The sequence below is a fragment of the Tupaia chinensis genome, unplaced genomic scaffold, assembly GCF_000334495.1.
Source record: "Tupaia chinensis unplaced genomic scaffold, TupChi_1.0 Scaffold138491_1, whole genome shotgun sequence".
Classification (NCBI taxonomy): Eukaryota; Metazoa; Chordata; class Mammalia; order Scandentia; family Tupaiidae; genus Tupaia; species Tupaia belangeri.
Window position 1 is genome coordinate 238,037 of NW_006198387.1, and position 21,095 is coordinate 259,131.

Below are 21,095 nucleotides of genomic sequence, written 5' to 3' on the forward strand. Positions count from 1 at the left end.
CCACACTGCTCTCCAGCCTGATACCCCACAGAGGCCGTTTGTTGTCCTTCAGTCTAAGCCCCTATGCCTCATCGAAGAACTAGTCCTTCCTTCTCTTTGCCTCCCCAGGTCTGTCCTGCTGTTTTCCTTTTCAAACCCTGGGCTCTGGCCAAGCTCAGTTTGTCAGGCCCTGACCTCCATCATCCCTCCCCTCCATCCATGTTTTTGGACGCTGCTCATTCTTCCAGGCCCAACTCCTTGAAGCCTTTTCTCCCGCCTCCCCCTGGAGATTTTATAGTCCAATCCACAGTGCTTCTCTCTAAGCATTGGCCTCAGGGTGACTGTATTCTCTTCTTGATCATCTGCAGTTACAGGTTTTTTTTGTTTTTTGGGGTTTTTTTTTAGTAATATATATGGAATAGTCACATGTTGACCGGTTCCATGTATTTTTTTTTTACTTTTGAGTAGTTATTTCATTTTACAGAGGAAGAAGTTGAGGCTCAGTGACAGTTATGGGACTTGCCCAACGTCACATGGCAAAGAACAAGGAGTTAACTTAAACCTGACTGTAGGAATTGGACTGCATCCCAGATTAGGAAGTTCCTAAGCATCCTTCTTATTCTGATGGGCCAGAGATTCACTGTTTACAGGCCGGATTCTAACCTTAAGAAAATACCTTCTGTTATTAGTCAGGCTGTATACACGATGCTGCAGTGACAAATTAACCCTTAGATCTTAGCAGTTTGACAAAACAAAAGATTTGCTTCTTGTTCACACCACACATCCAGCACAGTCAGCAGGACCCTTCCATTCACGTCCCCCTTTCTCCCAGCTCCTTGAGCTCAGAAGTATGAGACTACAATTGCTGGGTCTCACGGGTTTCTATGTGAGTCTGGGGGTGATGCCATGACCTTTGGGACTGACACCAGGCTCTTTTGTCTGGATCTCTTCTGGGTTTTTGTTTCTTTTTTCCCACGTGGTAAAGTTGGTTAAGACATTGATGGGCTTAGGAAGAAGAGCTAGACAGATGGTGAAGTTCCTATGGAAGGAAAGCATATCCTGAGCATTCATCGCCTGGACACGTCTGGGATTGGATCTGCATGGCGTTTACTGAGTGCAACCTCGCTCATTCATTTGTTCATGCAGTCATTCGTTCCCCCACCTAACAGCTTTACTGAGCACCTCCCTCTGCGGGCTTAAAAGTATGAGCCTTGTGGTCAAAGAGCTTTGGCTGAGGTGAGCAGAGTATCACTACACTGAACAGAATTAAGTTGCCTTTACCCTGCACCTCTTTCAGGCCCCGGGAGGTGCAGGGAGGGCCCAGGTACACCGCAAGCAGGTCTGGGTGTTTTCTGGTTTGTAGAGCACTTAGTGGCTATATTATTTTCTCCAGCAATATTCATTGCTATTTTTTCTCCTTTACTGCCAAGTAAATCATCTGGGTCTAATTGTTTTCTTGTGCATCAAGTTTTCCAGTGCGTGTGTGTGTGTGTGTGTGTGGTGGAAGGAGGAGGTTAGAGGACAATGTTCAGAGTCTTAAAAAAAGATTCTAGTCTGGGGCTGGCAGGTGGTATAGTAGTTAGGGCGCTGGTCCTGGACCTGGCAACTTGTTTTCTCACTTTCCCTTTCTCTCTCTCTCTGATCAAATTAAAGAGAATAATAATAATAAATAGAATGTAATAAATAATGATTTAAAAAGAAAAAGAGATCCTTGCCTGGGCTGCACACGTAGACGTTCAGATTCACTATTCAGATTCAGGTATGGAGCGAGGTCCAAGAATCTGTGTTGACAGAAGTTCTGCAGGTGATTCTGACCCACAGCCAGACCTCTCTCTCCACCAAACCCGCACTCTCATGGTTCTCCAAACTCCCCAAGCACTTCTTCCCCTCATCCAGGCCTTCCTGGGACATGAGCTTTTATGGCCGTGCTAGGGGTCAATGCCCAGCTGGGAGGAATGGGGGAGTCCTCCCTGGTCTTCTTCACACGTCTTCTGGTGCCTGCTCTCTGCTCCCACCACTGCCCTAATTCCTGCTTCAGGAACTTCAGTGCAATCCCCAGTCTCTGGCCTAGACGCCAGCCTCCCACAGTCCCTGCTCGCATCGCCACCAGGAAGGACTCTCCAAAGTACACGGCTGACCACACTGCTCTCCAGCCTGATACCCCACAGAGGCCGTTTGTTGTCCTTCAGTCTAAGCCCCTATGCCTCATCGAAGAACTAGTCCTTCCTTCTCTTTGCCTCCCCAGGTCTGTCCTGCTGTTTTCCTTTTCAAACCCTGGGCTCTGGCCAAGCTCAGTTTGTCAGGCCCTGACCTCCATCATCCCTCCCCTCCATCCATGTTTTTGGACGCTGCTCATTCTTCCAGGCCCAACTCCTTGAAGCCTTTTCTCCCGCCTCCCCCTGGAGATTTTATAGTCCAATCCACAGTGCTTCTCTCTAAGCATTGGCCTCAGGGTGACTGTATTCTCTTCTTGATCATCTGCAGTTACAGGTTTTTTTTGTTTTTTGGGGTTTTTTTTTTAGTATATATATGGAATAGTCACATGTTGACCGGTTCCATGTATTTTTTTTTTACTTTTGAGTAGTTATTTCATTTTACAGAGGAAGAAGTTGAGGCTCAGTGACAGTTATGGGACTTGCCCAACGTCACATGGCAAAGAACAAGGAGTTAACTTAAACCTGACTGTAGGAATTGGACTGCATCCCAGATTAGGAAGTTCCTAAGCATCCTTCTTATTCTGATGGGCCAGAGATTCACTGTTTACAGGCCGGATTCTAACCTTAAGAAAATACCTTCTGTTATTAGTCAGGCTGTATACACGATGCTGCAGTGACAAATTAACCCTTAGATCTTAGCAGTTTGACAAAACAAAAGATTTGCTTCTTGTTCACACCACACATCCAGCACAGTCAGCAGGACCCTTCCATTCACGTCCCCCTTTCTCCCAGCTCCTTGAGCTCAGAAGTATGAGACTACAATTGCTGGGTCTCACGGGTTTCTATGTGAGTCTGGGGGTGATGCCATGACCTTTGGGACTGACACCAGGCTCTTTTGTCTGGATCTCTTCTGGGTTTTTGTTTCTTTTTTCCCACGTGGTAAAGTTGGTTAAGACATTGATGGGCTTAGGAAGAAGAGCTAGACAGATGGTGAAGTTCCTATGGAAGGAAAGCATATCCTGAGCATTCATCGCCTGGACACGTCTGGGATTGGATCTGCATGGCGTTTACTGAGTGCAACCTCGCTCATTCATTTGTTCATGCAGTCATTCGTTCCCCCACCTAACAGCTTTACTGAGCACCTCCCTCTGCGGGCTTAAAAGTATGAGCCTTGTGGTCAAAGAGCTTTGGCTGAGGTGAGCAGAGTATCACTACACTGAACAGAATTAAGTTGCCTTTACCCTGCACCTCTTTCAGGCCCCGGGAGGTGCAGGGAGGGCCCAGGTACACCGCAAGCAGGTCTGGGTGTTTTCTGGTTTGTAGAGCACTTAGTGGCTATATTATTTTCTCCAGCAATATTCATTGCTATTTTTTCTCCTTTACTGCCAAGTAAATCATCTGGGTCTAATTGTTTTCTCCTGTCAGTCTAAAGAAGCAGAAGTTGCACCTATAAGCACACCCCCAGCTCCATCCTTGCTCTCTGGGGACACAGAGCTTTCTGGTGAACCTGTACCTGAGGGAACCCCAGAGACCACCAACTTAAGCATCGCCCAGCTCAACAGCCCTGAACAAGGTGAGTCCTGGTGCCCCTTCAGACCCAGAGGCCCCTTTCTGAGTCATGCTTCGTGGCCAGCCTGGGCCATGTATGAAATACCCAAATCTCATTTAAACTTTCCTCATCCCTTTAAGGAAGAAATGATCTTACAGATTTTCCTCATTTTACAGACAAGATGAGGAAATCAAGTCATAGAGAAGTTAAGAAGACTTCAATCATATTTACTGTTACACTTCTCACTTCTATCAGTGGTTTATTTAACTACTAAATTTGGAAGGTCTGTGAGGAAGAAAAGGCATCAATATTAGACGGAAAAAGTTGTGTAATACTGTAATAAAGCCCTGAAAAAAACCAGTCAAGGTGTTGCTATGGAAAGACTGCAGGGAGGTGGAGAGACAGCATTCCGACGGAAGCCCTGCTCAGCCTTATTTGCTGGCAGGGGGAATTAGGTCTCTGAGCAAAGGCAGGGGCCAAGGGGCTGCCGCGACTGTTTTCCTAGACCGAGCAGAGACTGGGACCCAGACCCAAGGAACTCACGTGTTCCCGGGGTCGGTCATTGGCTGAAATGTTTTCCTCTAATCGGGTAGATAGCCCGGATAGTGGGGGGAGAGAAAGGGCTCTGTACTCCCGCGCTGGCCAGTGGCTGGGGAAAGCCTTCTGAGGTATTCAAGCTTTCCTGAGTCGGTCTCCGGGCGTGGAGCGGACCACGCCCACCTCTGTCCTTCCTTGGCTTGGTCTGGACTCTGAGGCCTGGGTCCCCACAGCCGCTTGCACAGCACCCCCTGGTGGTCGGAGCAGGGAGGACGCCTGCGTATGGCTGATAACAGACTGGACCATTCCCCAGAGTTGTTCCAGAGCTCCGGTTGCATGAGAGGGTGGAAACCTACGGAGAGATCGCAGCTCTGCAACACTGTGACCTCGGGGCATGCAGAGACTGTGTGGAAAGGGCCTGTCTTGGCTTCAGGGTGCTTCCCAGCCTCTTACTCTATTTGGGATCTTATCTTCTTCTGCAGTAGGCTTGAATAAGGTGTTAAAGTGCCGATCAGGACAGGACACATGTGGTGGGGAGGATAGTGCAGAGATTGAAAAAATAGGGTTCCCATCCCGGCTTTCCCCATCACTAGTGAGGTGACAGGACCGATCCTTGTAGGATTAAATGACAGCGTGCATGGGACCTGCTTTGCAAGGGCCCAGCCCACAAGAGCCACGCATTCATGTTGGTGTAGTTTCTTTTTCTTTGCTTTAGAACCCTGTTTGTTTTTTAAACTGCGGAAGGAATGTGTGCCTGTGGTAACAATTCAGTCAATGCCTGGTCATATGAATCCCCCTAACACTAGTTACCTCTTCTTAGTCCACGCCTGTCCTCTGGAAGAAACCAATATTAAGCATTGTGGTTTAGCCATGCATATACATAAATATGTAGGTGCACACAGAGAAGTGTTACATATGTTTTGTGATCATTATTACATAGCCTGGCTAGGCTATGTAATAATTGTATAGAATAATGGTAAAACACGGTATGCTCATACAGACTTTTTCCGCTTTACAAAGCTAGTGCCACACCGACAAGGAACACTTGCTGATTGCTTACTCTATGCCAGGGGCTGTCCTTGATGTTTCTCTTGCTTTCTTATTGAGGCCTTGTGACGCAAAGGCTTACACAAGCAACCCTGTGAGGTAAGATTTGTGATCTCCATTGGTAAGTGAGGAACTTGAAGCACAGGCTGAGCAACTTGCCATCAGTCATGTTCTTGGAAAATGGCAAAGCAAGACACCGGGCCAGCAGGTGGTGCCAGATCTGTGGTGGAAACCCCTGCGCAATGCTACCTTGCCACAGGGTTGTTCTACAACTTGGTTTTGTGACCTTGTAATCCCCTATTATGGTATTAGGAATATCTTTTCAAGTGAATAGGTGGAGATGCCTCACTCTTTTGCAACGCTGCAAATCATGATTATTAATCACAGAACCCTTGCTTCCCGTAGGTTCTGGAGAGATCCTGAATGACACACTGGACGGGGTGCATACTGTGGATGGCGACTCAGTTACTGACGTTGGCTCAGGGTCCGGGGCCCTCCTTAATGTCACTGAAGACAAGGTGAGTGAATGGTAAATTCCTCGTTAAGTCAGTAGTGACCGTGTTGGCTTACATCAGCTAGATCGTGACTTCCATTGAGCACTGTGGAGAGTAACAAGAGTTTGAAGTAAAGGACATGAAGGCGGCTGCTGTCCTCGTGGTACAGAAGAGCAGATGGTCCAGGTTTCCGGATGCTCTAGGGATGCTCTGGGACGGGTGGGGGAAGATGCAGGGCAAGCTCGTCTCACACCTGCCTGGTGAAATGCCTCATACGCATCACGATGACCACCTCCCCCCATCCATTGTGATGATGTAAAGCCTCATCAGCCCGTGGAGCCTTCTTCCAGACAGAGCCCGATTAAACTGCAGGTGTGTCTGCACTGTGGCTTGGTAATTGGCTTTTACTCCTGCATAGTCAGTTTTTGAAGGGCTGGATATGGTAGGGTGCAAAATCAAAGCATATATAGCTTTCTCACAGTGCGCCTGCTAAAACCCACAGTGCCAGCTCATTCCTTCCCCTCTCCTGGGAGGACAACTCCGAGTTTTCACAACTCTCCCACTCACTATCTAGCAGCAGTCTATTTTCCCATGTATTTTAAAAGTCCAGGACAGCATAATATCAAAAATTCAATAAAAATACAAATACACTTTCTTCCCCTTCTATGCGCAGGCCTGCTACAGACCAGGAAGTGTGGTTAGGAGGTCCCTTTCTATGTTCTCCTCTCTCCTCCCTATTTTGCAGGCCTGCTACAGATCAGGAAGTGTGGTTAGGGGGTTCCTTTCTATGTTCTCCTCTCTCCTCCCTATTTCCCATGGTCTCCTCCTCCCTTATAGCAACTTTTTAAAAAGTTATTTTATTTTTCTTTTTACCGGCGAACACATACATGTGCATGTACACAACTGTGTGCACATGTGAATGGGGACAAGAGAGAGAGATGAAGCGCCCCCATGACAGGGCCTGGTCCTGCCTCACCCTTTTTCCTCCATTTCCCTTCCTTTCAGGATCCTGGGCATTCTCTCACATGCGTGGCACATTTTTCAAGCCACTGGGACCAGGATTCAAATCACGGTCTCCCATGTGGGCTCTGGTTCCTTCTGCACAGCGCTCAACTTCTGTGCACGGGGCTGGCCCTGGCAGCTGTGACTAAGATCTGCAGGGTCTGGCCTGCTAGAGAACGGGCATAGTTATACATGGCCAGGCAAATTGTGAGTGGGTCTTCTGTGTGGGCGACGCCTGGTTGTTGGCACTTACTCTCATGAGGGCTTTGGCGATTCCTCAGAGGTCCTGGCACAGGAGGACTGTGACAGTAATTCTGTTGTTGGCCTTTCAGCTTCTGCTGGGCTTCCACACCTGCTGGTTTCCCCAATTCCCTGATGGCCTCATAGGTAGGGTCTGCAAGATGGCCTTTGCCAGTCCCCTTTGGAGGGATTGAATCTCGTCTGTCCAGTACAACAGCTGTGGGACACATTGCCATCCCTTCCTCCTCCCCCCACACTTCTCCCCTTCTCCTCCCCTTTCCTTTCTCCCTTTCCCCCTCTTCTTCTCTCTCCCAACTCTGGCTCTAGATGGCTCTCTGCTTTCACCTTTGGTCTTTCCCTGGAGAGAAGCCCCCAGCAGTCCCTATGTCTCTGGGATCCCAAAGAATATATACCCAGCTCACCAAATGGTTTGGAGTAGGGAGAGGGGAGGGGAGGAGCCTCGGACCTGAAAGTTCTCTCCAGAGGAATGCTTATTCTCCAGCCACTAAACCCCGGAATGGAGAATGGATTTTTTGCGTTTTCTTAGATAGCCTGGAGGCAGGAGATGGCTGAAGCTGGTAGAACCGATGTCATCCCGCTGTCTCTTGTCATAGTTGCCTGGCATCTTTAAGCACATGGAGCTTACCTAAGGCCTGTGGAAGCATCGTTGCTCTGCTGATGAATGAGCAAGCCTCTCATTTTAACAGCCTGCGACATCATCTCTCCTCTGTTTTGGGGACAGTAACTCTGCAAGGACCTAACAGGGTACATGAGAACAGGACTCTGGTTAAAGACGTTCAGGAGCCGCTCCACTCTCTAGGCCTCTTCTAGGTGCGAAGGTCTGCAGCAAGGAGGTCTGCCAAACTTTGATCAAGCTAGTGTTTTTAGTATCCAAAGGAACTACTTTTTCACAAAACCAAACAAAAACATTGAAAAAACAAAGGCTCGGGAAATGGAGGTGAAATGTGGCTTGGTGGCAGCAGCAGCCAGAGCGACTGTCTGTCCCCATTTCTCCCATTTTGTGGGTAACCCTTGGAGGTGCTCCTAAAGGAAACTGAGTCACCGGGAACTAGAGGAAGTAGGCGTGTCCTGTCTGGAGAAGCGGAGGAGGATGGAAGAGCTGCCTCTCCGTCTCTGAAGCACCATCTTCAGCACAGACCTTATTCTTATGGCTTCTGGATGAGCACAGGGCGAGGTGACAAGGAGCCGGTGTCTCGATGGCAGTGTCTAGAGCCGGAGCGTGTTGACTCTGAAGCAGCGATCTCGTCGTTGCTGGAGGTGAAACGCACTCTCGAAATCGAACCTAGGACATAGGAGCCGGAGCAGTCTCTTGTCTCCCTGAATGCTGTGATTCTAGGACTGCCCTGGGGCTAGGGTGAAGTCATACATGGGAAGGTCCTAGAGGTGAAGAAACCACAGAAGAGCAGGGTGCTGTCTGTTCTGTCCAGCCATGGCACCATTCGGGGCTGAAGGCCCAGGGATACGATCTCTTGTAATGTCTCTGTTTTCAGGAGTTAGCAGCATCAGCAGCAGGGGAGGCCGAGGTGCCCGTCAGCACCACTGAGGAAGCGGAGGCCAACAGTGTGCCCGCCAGGGGACCGACTCTGTCTCTGTCCACCCAGAGCCCTGAGGAAGCGACCACCATGGTGAGGAGCTCAGAGCCTACACTCTACTTTCCCATCTCCTGGCGAGGGGGTTGGGAGTGGTCACTGGCCTTCCTCACCTGTCAGCAGAATGTAGTGACTGCCTTGTGGGGCCAAGCCTGAGTAGGGGGCCAGGGCATTTACTGACTTGTTCTGCAGCTGTTTTTAGAGCACCGTGCTGTGTGGGCACCAGGCCTGGCCGCAGGGTCTGATGGTAAATAAGACAGACCCAGTTCCTGGGGACAGAGTGGGAAGAAGAGCAAGAGCAAAAGCACAGGGTGCTCTGGGAGACATGAAGGGCCCAGAACCCAGACTTGGGGGTCAAGGAAGCCTTCCTGGGGCCAGGATGTCAAGTGTGACCCGGGAGGAGGAGCAGCAGCGTAGCAGATGGGAGTGAGATGGGTGTTCCAGGAAGGTGGGCCAGCAGGAGCAAAGACCAGGGGAAGGACAGAACCCAAGGACGTGCAGTAGCTGTGGGGGGAGTGTGATCAGGGGTGGGGCCATGAGCCTACAGAGCCTCGGGACTTTTAAGGCCTTTGTGTGCCAAGCCAAGGAGCAAGAGAGAGTGCTGCAGAAATGGGGTGTCACTGATGAAAATGAAACATGGAAGAGATGTAGTCAGATTAGGATTCCTGAAAAATCAGCTGTGGAGTGAGCAGAGGCCAGGGAAAGCAAGCCTGGGCACAGGGGTCCGTGTGGAGACTGTCCAGGGCCCAGGTGAGTGTGGGGTTAGGATGCTCTCATGTGACGTCGCATACCAGGTCCTGCCAAAAGGCCCAGTGAGTAGAGGACTGAAAAGTGGCCTCTGAATTTGGAAATTACATGGTGAGAGCAGCTTTAAGAGTTTGGGAGGGGGTGGAGCCAGATGCTCAGTTAGGAAGGGCTCAGGCCGGAAATGGCCAATGAGCATAGGCAGATGGCTCCCTTCACCAGAAAGCCCTTGGGTGTCTGTCTCCACATGGTGGCCTAAGCACCGCCGATGTCTTTCTATCCAGGGTCCCGATAACGAAGAAGGTTTAGCAATAACAGCAGCAGGGGAAGCCGAGGTGCCCGTCACCCCTGCTGAGGAAGAAGAGGCTGGCAGTGGATTCACGGAGGGGCCAGCCCTCGCCTTGTTCACCCAGAACCCCGAAGAAGAATCCACTCTAGTAAGGAACAGAAAGTGCTGGGAATTGAGGTCATGGCAGGAAGTGGCCACTGGTCTTCTCAGGGTGGGGGTCTTCATTCTGCTGAGAAAATTCAGAAGAGCCCGAGTAGGGAGGCTTAAATACACACTGGGGGTGGAGTAGGGCCTGGGCCTGGGCCCGCGGGAGGCCGGGTCCTGGGGCAGAGAGGTGGCAGGGAGTTCAGGGCCGCTTCCAGGGTCCTGCTCCACCACAGTGGGGTCCAGAAGCCAGAACATGGGGCTGGGCTCTGGGTGGAGGAGGTGGTGATGTCACTGCAGGCTGTCCAGGGGCAGTACGGGTCAAGTGCAGGGAGGCCCCTGGAGGGGCCCAAGGGCATGGCTGGGCCTTCTCAGCCTTCCCTGACGGAGCACAGACACGTCTCCAACTTCTGAAGGCAGGACACAGCATTCCAAGGCCTGCAGGCCTGTCCCTATGTGTCCCCTTCACAGTGCCCTCAAATTTTTCCAGTTTAGCAGATTCAAACCCACTGTTCGTTCCTTCTGCTATTGGGTCCCTACCTCAAATGAATGGGACCATCAGCCCCAGTTGCCTAACTCAAGTTCTCTTCCCCTTCCTTACCCCCACATTTCACCAAGCATAAGGTCTGGTTGATTTTTCTACCTAAACGCACTGTGGAATCACCTTCTGCTGTCCCCAGCACCTGTCCCCTGTACTAAGCCCCCATGTCTCCAGCCCAGGGGCTTGCCATGGGCTCTGCCCAGCCTCCCCCACTCTTTCTCATGACTCATCTCTGGTGTGTCAGCCCTCTTCTGGAAGCTCCCCATTTCCTTTCCTGCAGATCCAGTTCCCCTTTGGCCTGATCAGCCTTGCCGGGTCTGGCCTGGTCAGCTCAACTGAGCACATTCTGGACCCCGTCTCTCACCCTCGGTCAGCCAGTCTCACTGACCTTCGGTTTCTTTGAATTTCTTGTTTGCCTTACCTTCTCCCCATAGCTTCTCCTGTCTTCAGAGAACCTTTTCTCCTTCCTCTCCTCCCTTAAATTCTCACTTATCCTTCGGTGCTCAGCTCCAGCACTGCCTCCTCGAGAAGGAGGAGGTTCCAGACTGCAGTCTCCCCATACTTGTCCTTGGAACGCCTCACCATAAATGTAACTGGTAATAAACTTGGTAGATAGTTCATGTTGGGCTTAGTGACAAGGTATGTATACCCAGTTGGCCTTCCTGTCCTCCCAGGTTCCATATCCTTAGTCAACCAACCAGACTGAAAATATTTGAAAAAATGATAACAATGCATCAACAAACTAATTCAAGCAAACAAAAAAAATATATAGTATGACAACAATTCACATAGTATTTACATGGCATTAGGAATTATTATCAAGAAATTATTTTTTGCGGGAACCAGTAGTTAGCGTAATGGCTATGTCGCTGGACTCCCATGTAGTCGACTGCGGTTCGTGTCCCGGACCCAGTGGCTAAAAACTCACGCCGGGTGCGTGTGCATGCATGCCCAAGATCCCGAGAGGAGGAGGGAGGAGAAGGGATTGCGGTGTGACCATCCCCCCTGGGGGGGGATTTCTCGCTTTCTGTCTCTATGTCTCTCTCTGTCTGTCTGACGAGCGCACGCGCCCTATAGCGTAACCGCCCCCCCCAAAAAAAAAGAATTAAAAAAAAGAGATAATTTTTTGCATGATACATTTTTGCTTAGAAAATCCATTTTACAGAAGGGTGTGAGTAGGCTGTATGCAGATACTGCTGTTTTATATAACCGACTGAGCGTCTGTGGATTTGGGTATCACGCGGGTCCTGGAACCAATCCCCCTTGGATACCAAAGGATGACGTCACTTCAGTCCTGATGAATGGTAGACACTGAATGAGTGTTTACTGAGTGAATGAATGATGGGGTCACCAGGTCGTTGAATACAGATCAACAGCTCTGACCTTTGAGGTGATTCCATACACTTGGTCTCCCCATCTGTCTAAAGCAGGCCACGCAGCCTTCCCCTGTGTCTGCCATGAGAGGAAACTTCATGGCAGAAGGACATATGTTGATCAGTTGCCAGGCCAGGTAGCAGTCAGCTCCAGAGATGATTTCAATGAACAATGTGGTCGCCTTCCACTTCCCTTTCCCTTTTTCTCTCCTCCTCCCTCCTCCTCTTCTCCCCCACCTCATTCCCATAAAGGCAAAGCATGTACCACCGGTTCAGAAAAATGGGGATCAGGTCCCAGTTCTGCTAGTCTTAGCTTAATAGAAACTAGAACTTGACCAGCAGAGCCGTCCGAAAGCAGAAGGACTGCCGTGGAGGTGGTGAGATCCCAGTTACTAGAGGCGGCCAAGCTGAAGCCAGAGAAGTCCTTGGAATCCTTGCCCTGGAGCTCCAGGAAGCTGTGGGCTAAGGCGTGGTCCTGTGTGAACATTGGCAGTTATCTGATGCCCCAGTGGCTTCCTCCCTGCAACCACACACACCCCTGAACCAGGGGCATGAGCCCTGGCAGGGTCCCTCATGCCAATTTTCTTTCAGGATCCGAATGGTGAAGAAAGTTTAGCAACATCTGCAGCTCCATCAGATGTGTCCCTCAGCAACTTGCAGGAGGAAGAGAGCAGCGGGGTCCCCACAGATGGCCTGGCTTTCCTCACACCCACAGGGGCCCCTGTGCAAGAAGTCACTTCTGTAAGTGTCATCTCGCACCTCTCTGGCTCACAGTGGGGAGAGATCAGCACTGGGGGGCAGGCGCAGTTACCACCTTTGCACACGTTCTGCTTCTGCTTCGTCGTGAGCCCACATCTGGGTAGAGCCACTGCAGGGAGGTCGGGGTGCATTGGAAGGAGCATGGCACAGGACTCGGGCTGCCCCTGGGCAGGGAGGGGGGGTGCATTGGCCGGAGCATGGCACAGGACTCGGGCTGCCCCTGGCTTGCTCAGGAAGAGCTGTCTGAGGGATGACTGGCCCACAGGCAGGAGTGGCTATGTGGTCTGTGCTTCTGCGAATGCTTTGGGGTAAAGCTGGTTGTACCTAAGGTTTTAAAATCAGGCCAGCATCGGAGAACTGATGGTCATGTGACTCCTGGGGGTGCATTGGCCGGAGCATGGCACAGGACTCGGGCTGCCCCTGGCTTGCTCAGGAAGAGCTGTCTGAGGGATGACTGGCCCACAGGCAGGAGTGGCTATGTGGTCTGTGCTTCTGCGAATGCTTTGGGGTAAAGCTGGTTGTACCTAAGGTTTTAAAATCAGGCCAGCATCGGAGAACTGATGGTCATGTGACTCCTTGGCAGCCTGGCACATGCTGTGTTGTGATGGGATGGCATGGTTTCTCTCATTGGCTTTGTTGTCAGGTATCTGGTGATGAAGAGTTGACAGCAGCCACAACAGAGGGGCTCCTGACCTCAGGTGGGGGTGAAGAGCCCAGCAGTGCCCCCCCAGAGGGCCCACCGCTTCCCATACCCACGGCAGCACCCGAGAGAGTGGTCACTCTGGTAAGTGACGTAGAGGCACAAAGATTTGACATGGCAGCTCTTATAGGCGAGATAAGGAAAGGCTGGGGTGTGGTAAGGCCTGCCCCTGGTTTACTTAGAGGTCAGTTTTCCATTTGGTTCACACATTTGGGCATTTGGGGACCTTCTGGAGAATATTTGAGGAAACTGAAGTTTGCAGACGGAGAACCAAGAGGCAAAACCCGAGAGGACCCAGCTTCGTGTCCCAGACTGCCCTGGTTAATTGAAGTGGGATCTTTCTCACCAGCAGAGCTTCTGTAGATGGAGATGCTGACTACAGACTTAGCTGGGGCCATGAGCGAGCATGAAAGGAGCATGTGGGGTGACCTCTGAGTCCCTTCCGACACAAGTCTCTATAATCCGTGTGACCTTGAAACTGTGGCCTTGATCAAATCCTATAACTTCTCCAGACCTCAACTTCCTTACCTGTGCTAGGGTAACTGTGAGGTCAAGTCTGAAAATGTTTGGAAAGCTCTGTACACACACAGGAGATTGTTGCCACTGAAGGGCTAGCTATAACTTTGTCTTTTAAAAAAATTATTTGTTTACTTTTATTTATTAATTATTTTTATTTTTATTTGACCAAAGAGAGAGGTGAGGGGAGTGAAAAAGCAAGTCATCAAGTCTGAGATTCGAACTGCAGTCAGCCATGTGGGAGTCCAGCACCTTAACCACCGCATCACCTGCAGGCCCTGTATAACTTTGTCTTTTAGAAATAGGAAAGCCAGGAGGCTACCAGGTGACATGGTAGTTAAGGTGCTGGACTCCCACATGGTGTAGGAGTGTGGTTTAATTCCTGGCCCTGTGGCTTGAAAATCACACCGGTTGTGTGTGTATGTGTGCCTAAAATCCCAGGAGGAGAGTAGAGGAAAGGGGATTGTAGCAATGGCCATTCCCCTGGTGGGGGGGGTGGGGGTGCGATTTCTCACTTTTGCTCTCTCTGTCTCTCTGGTGAACATGTACACTCTATGGCAATTAAAAAAAAAAGGAAAGAAAAGTTAGACCCACACCCCATCACCACCCCCTCACTGCCTTGCTTGGGCTTGTGTGAAGCAGGAGATACAGTGGCTTTTCAAATGTGAATGTAGTTTTAGAAGAAAATATCTAGCTTGATCAGTTCCTCAAGTGACACTTGGTCACGTGCACTTTGAAAACCATGACTCAAGCTACAGTCATGTGGTCCCTAGGCCACAGCACTCCAGGACTGACCTGCACGGTGAGAACAGAGTCTGCTGGGAACCATGAGTGCCGCTTGCCCAAAGCCGCTTCCAGAGACCTGCTGGTTATCACGCTACTCACTGTCTATTTAGAGTTGTCCTCCCTCATTCATTGACTGAAAACACATGGCAACCCTGGGCCCTCAGTCCAGACCCTTGGAGGTAGAGATAGGACCTCGCTCCTGATCTCATAGAATTCATGGTCAGGGACAGGGACTGCCATTGATTAAGTGTGTGTGTTCCAGGTGTATCTGATTCTGTCCACACCACCACATTGTGGTATGAGCTGAATGATCTCCAGTTCAAGCGAGGGAAGTGAGATCTGAGAGGTGAAGGCACTTCCCCACGTTGCAGGCTTGTAAGAGGCAGAGCTGGGATCTGAACTCAGGAGGCTGGCTGCAGAGCTCCTGCTCTTGAGCTTCACCAACTGATGTTCTCATCCCTGAGAGAGTGGTGTGGTGGGTAGACCAGGAGGTTGAGGTTCTGCTTCCTGGATGCCACTGACTTGTGCTGGGGTCTAGCCTCCGTGTCATCATCTATAAAGGAGAAAGGTGAAGAACTCCGGATTTTAACCCTGGTTGCACATTAGAAATACCCGGGGATGGGGAGTGCAGCAGGTGGTGTGGTGGTTAAGGCACTGACTCGCACATGGCCAACCATGGTTCGGGTACTGGACCTGGCAGCTTGCTTTCTCACTTTCTCTTTCTCTGTTTCTGTCTCTTTCTAGTGAGTGCACATGCCCTGCAACAAATTACAATAATAATAATGATAAATAAAATTAAATAAACAATTATTTAAAACAAAAAAGGCACACCCAGGAAGCTTAAATAGTATAGTTGTAAAAGCTTAAAGAGTCCAGTGCTAGACCAGCCCAGTGTCCCATTGGAGCGGGGGCTCCAGGCTCCCAGGGCTTCTGTTGGGCCTGGCTCACAGGCTGTGACTTCCTCAACAGGGGCTCCTGCTTCTCTGCTTCCCACCCCAAGGAATACGCAAAAACCAAGACCTTCGCCCCTCTGGGTGACACCACGTCAGGCAAGGATAGAACCAGTCTTTTTTCAAACATCTTATTAAGGAAAACCTAAAACATTCTTGAAAGGGCTTAACCCTCATATGCCCGTCACTCAGCTAGAACAATTATCGACATTTTGCCCAACTTGCTTTATCTGTCCTACTTCCCCACCACCACCTTTTTCTTTGGAGGGAAAGGGAGATCTGTAAAAGTATTTAAAAACAAACCCCAAACATCGTATCACTTAATGTGTATCATTTGACTTAATTTCATGTGTGCTGTTAATACAAGAGGTCTCCAAAACGTTTATGGAAAATGTATATTATGAAGAAAATTATGCACAGATTTCAGAAGTATTTTTTGCAACAAAATAAACTTATCATTCAACTCCATTTTTCTAGGGACACTTTGAAGTCCCAGCATAGATTGAGTTGGGACCTTTCATTGTTGTCAGAGCCATGATTTCATTATCCTGCTAACAAAATTAACAGTAGTTCCTTTATATTATCTAATATTCTGGTTGGTTGGTTGGTTGTTTTTAGTGATTTTTTATAATTAGAGTGCTTGATCTGAATCCAGAGAATATCTACACATTGCATTTGGTCTCTATGCCTCTTGATTTCTTTAAATCTCTCATTCTCCTCCTTTATCCTTTTTTGTCATTGATTTGTTGAAGAAACTGGGTCAGCTGTCCTTAGATCCTGTATGTTTTCTGCTTTGAGAAGTCGACCTAGTGAGACCAGTTGTGCCGGTGGGAGTGGTGAGGACTTGCTGCTTCTGGGAAACTCTTTGTCCATGTAGATCCAAAACCATAAAACCGCACAGTGTTGGCCCAGGAACTTCGTCCTAGGAGTCAATCCTAACAGAGAGAGTTTGATATGTTACAAAGGCTTTGTTCATGAGGATGTTAATCTCACTATTGTCCAGAGAAAAAAATTATATTATTTAATTAATCAACAATAGAGAATAAATTGAATTAAAGTATCTTCAAATAATGGAACATTATGCAGCTATTAAAATGATACTTAGTAGAAGTAGTTAATGGTGAGAGGAAAAGCCTACCATTATAATGCTAAGTGAAAAAGCTGATTATAAAGCAGTAAGTATATTGTGTGGTGTAAACTATTTAAAAATACACACATACTAGAAGGAAATACCCTCTGTAAATGCAGTTGTTGCTTGTAAGTGGTGGAGCTGTGGGTGGTGGTTAGGTTTGTTTGTTTGTTTGTTTGTTTGTTTTTGTCTTTTGCTTTTGTTTCCAGAGACAGGGTCTCAGTAGATTCTGAGATTAGCTTTCTCTTTCTCTGTTTCTGTCTCTTTCTAGTGAGTGCACATGCCCTGCAACAAATTACAATAATAATAATGATAAATAAAATTAAATAAACAATTATTTAAAACAAAAAAGGCACACCCAGGAAGCTTAAATAGTATAGTTGTAAAAGCTTAAAGAGTCCAGTGCTAGACCAGCCCAGCGTCCCATTGTTGGGCCTGGCTCACAGGCTGTGACTTCCTCAACAGGGGCTCCTGCTTCTCTGCTTCCCACCCCAAGGAATACGCAAAAACCAAGACCTTCGCCCCTCTGGGTGACACCACGTCAGGCAAGGATAGAACCAGTCTTTTTTCAAACATCTTATTAAGGAAAACCTAAAACATTCTTGAAAGGGCTTAACCCTCATATGCCCGTCACTCAGCTAGAACAATTATCGACATTTTGCCCAACTTGCTTTATCTGTCCTACTTCCCCACCACCACCTTTTTCTTTGGAGGGAAAGGGAGATCTGTAAAAGTATTTAAAAACAAACCCCAAACATCGTATCACTTAATGTGTATCATTTGACTTAATTTCATGTGTGCTGTTAATACAAGAGGTCTCCAAAACGTTTATGGAAAATGTATATTATGAAGAAAATTATGCACAGATTTCAGAAGTATTTTTTGCAACAAAATAAACTTATCATTCAACTCCATTTTTCTAGGGACACTTTGAAGTCCCAGCATAGATTGAGTTGGGACCTTTCATTGTTGTCAGAGCCATGATTTCATTATCCTGCTAACAAAATTAACAGTAGTTCCTTTATATTATCTAATATTCTGGTTGGTTGGTTGGTTGTTTTTAGTGATTTTTTATAATTAGAGTGCTTGATCTGAATCCAGAGAATATCTACACATTGCATTTGGTCTCTATGCCTCTTGATTTCTTTAAATCTCTCATTCTCCTCCTTTATCCTTTTTTGTCATTGATTTGTTGAAGAAACTGGGTCAGCTGTCCTTAGATCCTGTATGTTTTCTGCTTTGAGAAGTCGACCTAGTGAGACCAGTTGTGCCGGTGGGAGTGGTGAGGACTTGCTGCTTCTGGGAAACTCTTTGTCCATGTAGATCCAAAACCATAAAACCGCACAGTGTTGGCCCAGGAACTTCGTCCTAGGAGTCAATCCTAACAGAGAGAGTTTGATATGTTACAAAGGCTTTGTTCATGAGGATGTTAATCTCACTATTGTCCAGAGAAAAAAATTATATTATTTAATTAATCAACAATAGAGAATAAATTGAATTAAAGTATCTTCAAATAATGGAACATTATGCAGCTATTAAAATGATACTTAGTAGAAGTAGTTAATGGTGAGAGGAAAAGCCTACCATTATAATGCTAAGTGAAAAAGCTGATTATAAAGCAGTAAGTATATTGTGTGGTGTAAACTATTTAAAAATACACACATACTAGAAGGAAATACCCTCTGTAAATGCAGTTGTTGCTTGTAAGTGGTGGAGCTATGGGTGGTGGTTAGGTTTGTTTGTTTTTGTCTTTTGCTTTTGTTTCCAGAGACAGGGTCTCAGTAGATTCTGAGATTAGCTTTGAACTTGTAATTCTCCTACCTACCTCAGCCTCCTGGGTTCCTGGAGTTACAAGCACATGCCACCATACTCATAAATTCTTAAGACATTGTGACTATTTCCATGATAGTGGTTTATGATTTTCACAACAGATTATTTTAAGGGCTGTAAGAAGTGAAAGGAAGAGACCAGCATATGCTGTAATGGTTATGTTGCTGGACTCCCACCCACATAGTTGACCGCAGTTCGAGTCCTGAACCTGGTGGCTTGAAACTCACACTAGGCATCTCTGTGTGTGCCCAAAATTCCAAGAGGAGAATGGAGAAGGGATTGCATTGTGGCCATCCTCCCTGAAGGGTGATTTCTCGCTTTCTGTCTTTCTCTCCATTGAGTGCATGTGCCCTATAGCAAAAATCTCTCTCTAAAAAGAAAAGAAGTGAAAGAGAGGGCAAGGGAGAAAAAAAGAGGGAGAGAAAGGGAGAAAGGAACGTAGGTATTTCACCTTGGTGCATAACTGATGCAGATAGATCACTGCTAAGTGCCCTCTCAAGAACCTACAGTAAGGGGCCAGCAGGTAGTGTGCTGGTTAAGGTGTTGGACTCTCATGTGGTGTACCATGGTTCAAGTCCCAGACCTGGTGGCCTGAAAATTATGCCAAACCTGTGAGTGCATGCCCCAAATCCTGGGAGAATCAAGGAGAAAGGATTGCAGTGTGACCATCCCCCCGGGGAGTGATTTCTCACTTTTCTTCTCACTGTCTCTCTCCAGTGAGTGCATGAACCTTATGGCAAAAACCTTTAAAAAAAAATAGAATTTGCAATGAACAGAACTGGATGCCCCAGTTCCTGAGCAGACAGTTAAACAGGACAGGGAGGGTCATCAAGAGAGCATCCACTGTAGAATGTCTTTAGAATCATTTGACTCTAGAGTCACTCATGACAGTGAAGCTTATGGGCTAGCCGAGGCAGCAAACCTGGCTCTGCCACACATCTGAGGCCAAATTCTTCATCTCTCTGTCCCTGTTCACTCGTGCGTGAACTGAGGATCATAATCATAGTGCCTACCTCTTGATCTGTCGTGAGGTTCGAATGAGTTAACACATGGAATACTTTACACATAATACACACTCAATTATCTATATACAATTATTTTGCAGATGAGGCTCAGAGAGGGTTTGAGATTTGCTCAAGGTCACACACAGCTCTGGGGTTCAAGTAGAGGTGAGCGCCTTGGTCACTTGGTCAGTGGACTTTCTGCCTTAGTGGTGTTTTAGTTTTTTTTTTTTTTTTTTTTTTTTTTTTTTTTTTTATTTTGCTATAGAGCATGTGCACTCAGCAGGGAGAGAAAGAGAAAATGAGAAATCACCCCTCCGGGGGGATGGCCATACCATAATTCTTTCTCCTCTAGTCTCCTCTCAGAATTTTGGGCATGCAGGCCTACGTACCCAGCACATTTCTCAAGCTACCAGTCCAGTACTCGAATCATAGAGTCAGCCAATCTGGGATCCAGACATCTTAACCTCCATGCTACCTGCTGGCCCCTCTGCCTTGCTTTTTTGCGAAACCACCATAACCACCATCTCCAGATATGAGCCAGGAGTTGGTTAGCAAAACCCACAGCAGTCAAAATGAAGTCATTCCATTTCTAAGGACTGACCATATGTATTAGGATCTTTTAGTGAGAATCTCATATGGAGAACATCGCTCTTAAGATTAAATCATGTATTTTAACATCTGTGTTGTAAAAGAGAAGATTGGAGCTCTAGTAAAAGCCACGTGGGTGGCTCCACGTGCTGTGGTCATCCCACTAGTCATTAGCAAGTAGATGCTGGGAGCCTTTTATCTGCCAGGTGCAGGGGACACCACAGTTCCAGCCCAGAGCAAGCCCCCTGCTTATTCCCGGCTCACTAACCAGCAGCAGGAAATGTGACAGAGTTCGGTAGCTCCATGTCCCAAAGGCATTGTGACCAAGTTGTAACTATATTTCTTCTTTTCTGTTCTTTTCTTTTCTAGGCTCAAAGTGTACACATGGGGATGAAAGGACAGGCTGGGCCCAAAGGAGAAAAGGTTTGTGCTGTGATCAGACCACACTGGCTCTTGATCAAGTGCCCCAAGAGCTTGACAGAGGCCAGAGAGATGACAGAGAACCCTCTCAAAAGTGGGATGGAGAAGGCTTCATGGAGGAAGTGACTGCAGAGCTGAGGATAAGTAGGGACTTGAAAGACAGGAAAGGAGGCTGAGGGCTGGTCATGCACTGGCTGCACAGCTTGGAGGTTGCAAGGTGGGGATATTGTTGAAACGAGTGGGAGAAAGGCCAGAGGACCGATGGGAATAGACATTGCAGGGTAGCAGAATATGGGGACACGGCTGTGCAGAATTTGGTGGCATGGCTGTCCTTGGAGACTGGCAGTTGAATGCCAGTTGCAGAACTTTCTTCTTTTTCCAGGAGACTGAGGGCTCTGGCCTGGGCTGGGGCTCGGACATTGGCTCTGGCTCTGGTGACCTGGTGGGCAGTGAGGACCTGTTGAGAGTAAGTGTGGGGTCAGCATGGCCTGGTATCTGGGATTGCCTTCCGAGTAATCCAGGAGGGAGGGACATGGGCCCGGGGTAATGAATGAAACCAGACTGGCCATCATGGCCAGCTGCAGGTGGTGGGTTCAATACTCTTTCTCTGCTTTCCTGTACATTTGTAATTTTCCACATTGATCTGCTTGTGTTAAGTCAGTCTGAGCCTCACTGAACATTGAAGATGTCTTCTCACCTTGCTTCTTT

The 21,095-nt window shown here is 48.1% G+C and overlaps 1 protein-coding gene and 1 long non-coding RNA gene across 2 annotated transcripts in view; one reads left to right on the forward strand and one right to left on the reverse strand.

Moving 5' to 3' along the window:
- The window catches only part of COL15A1 (collagen type XV alpha 1 chain), a 122,423-nt gene that overhangs the window by 55,275 nt on the left and 46,053 nt on the right, over nucleotides 1–21,095 (forward strand). Inside the window, exons 6-13 of the mRNA XM_006161378.2 lie at nucleotides 3,561–3,708; nucleotides 5,674–5,786; nucleotides 8,516–8,650; nucleotides 9,643–9,795; nucleotides 12,297–12,446; nucleotides 13,108–13,248; nucleotides 20,337–20,390; nucleotides 20,770–20,853. Coding sequence (XP_006161440.1) covers nucleotides 3,561–3,708; nucleotides 5,674–5,786; nucleotides 8,516–8,650; nucleotides 9,643–9,795; nucleotides 12,297–12,446; nucleotides 13,108–13,248; nucleotides 20,337–20,390; nucleotides 20,770–20,853 — 978 coding nt within the window. The remainder of the gene's footprint in view (nucleotides 1–3,560; nucleotides 3,709–5,673; nucleotides 5,787–8,515; nucleotides 8,651–9,642; nucleotides 9,796–12,296; nucleotides 12,447–13,107; nucleotides 13,249–20,336; nucleotides 20,391–20,769; nucleotides 20,854–21,095) is intronic.
- The window catches only part of LOC102475866 (uncharacterized), a 19,740-nt gene continuing 15,944 nt past the window's right edge, over nucleotides 17,300–21,095 (reverse strand). The window contains exon 3 of the long non-coding RNA XR_001371366.2: nucleotides 17,300–17,926. This is a non-coding gene — a long non-coding RNA (uncharacterized LOC102475866). The remainder of the gene's footprint in view (nucleotides 17,927–21,095) is intronic.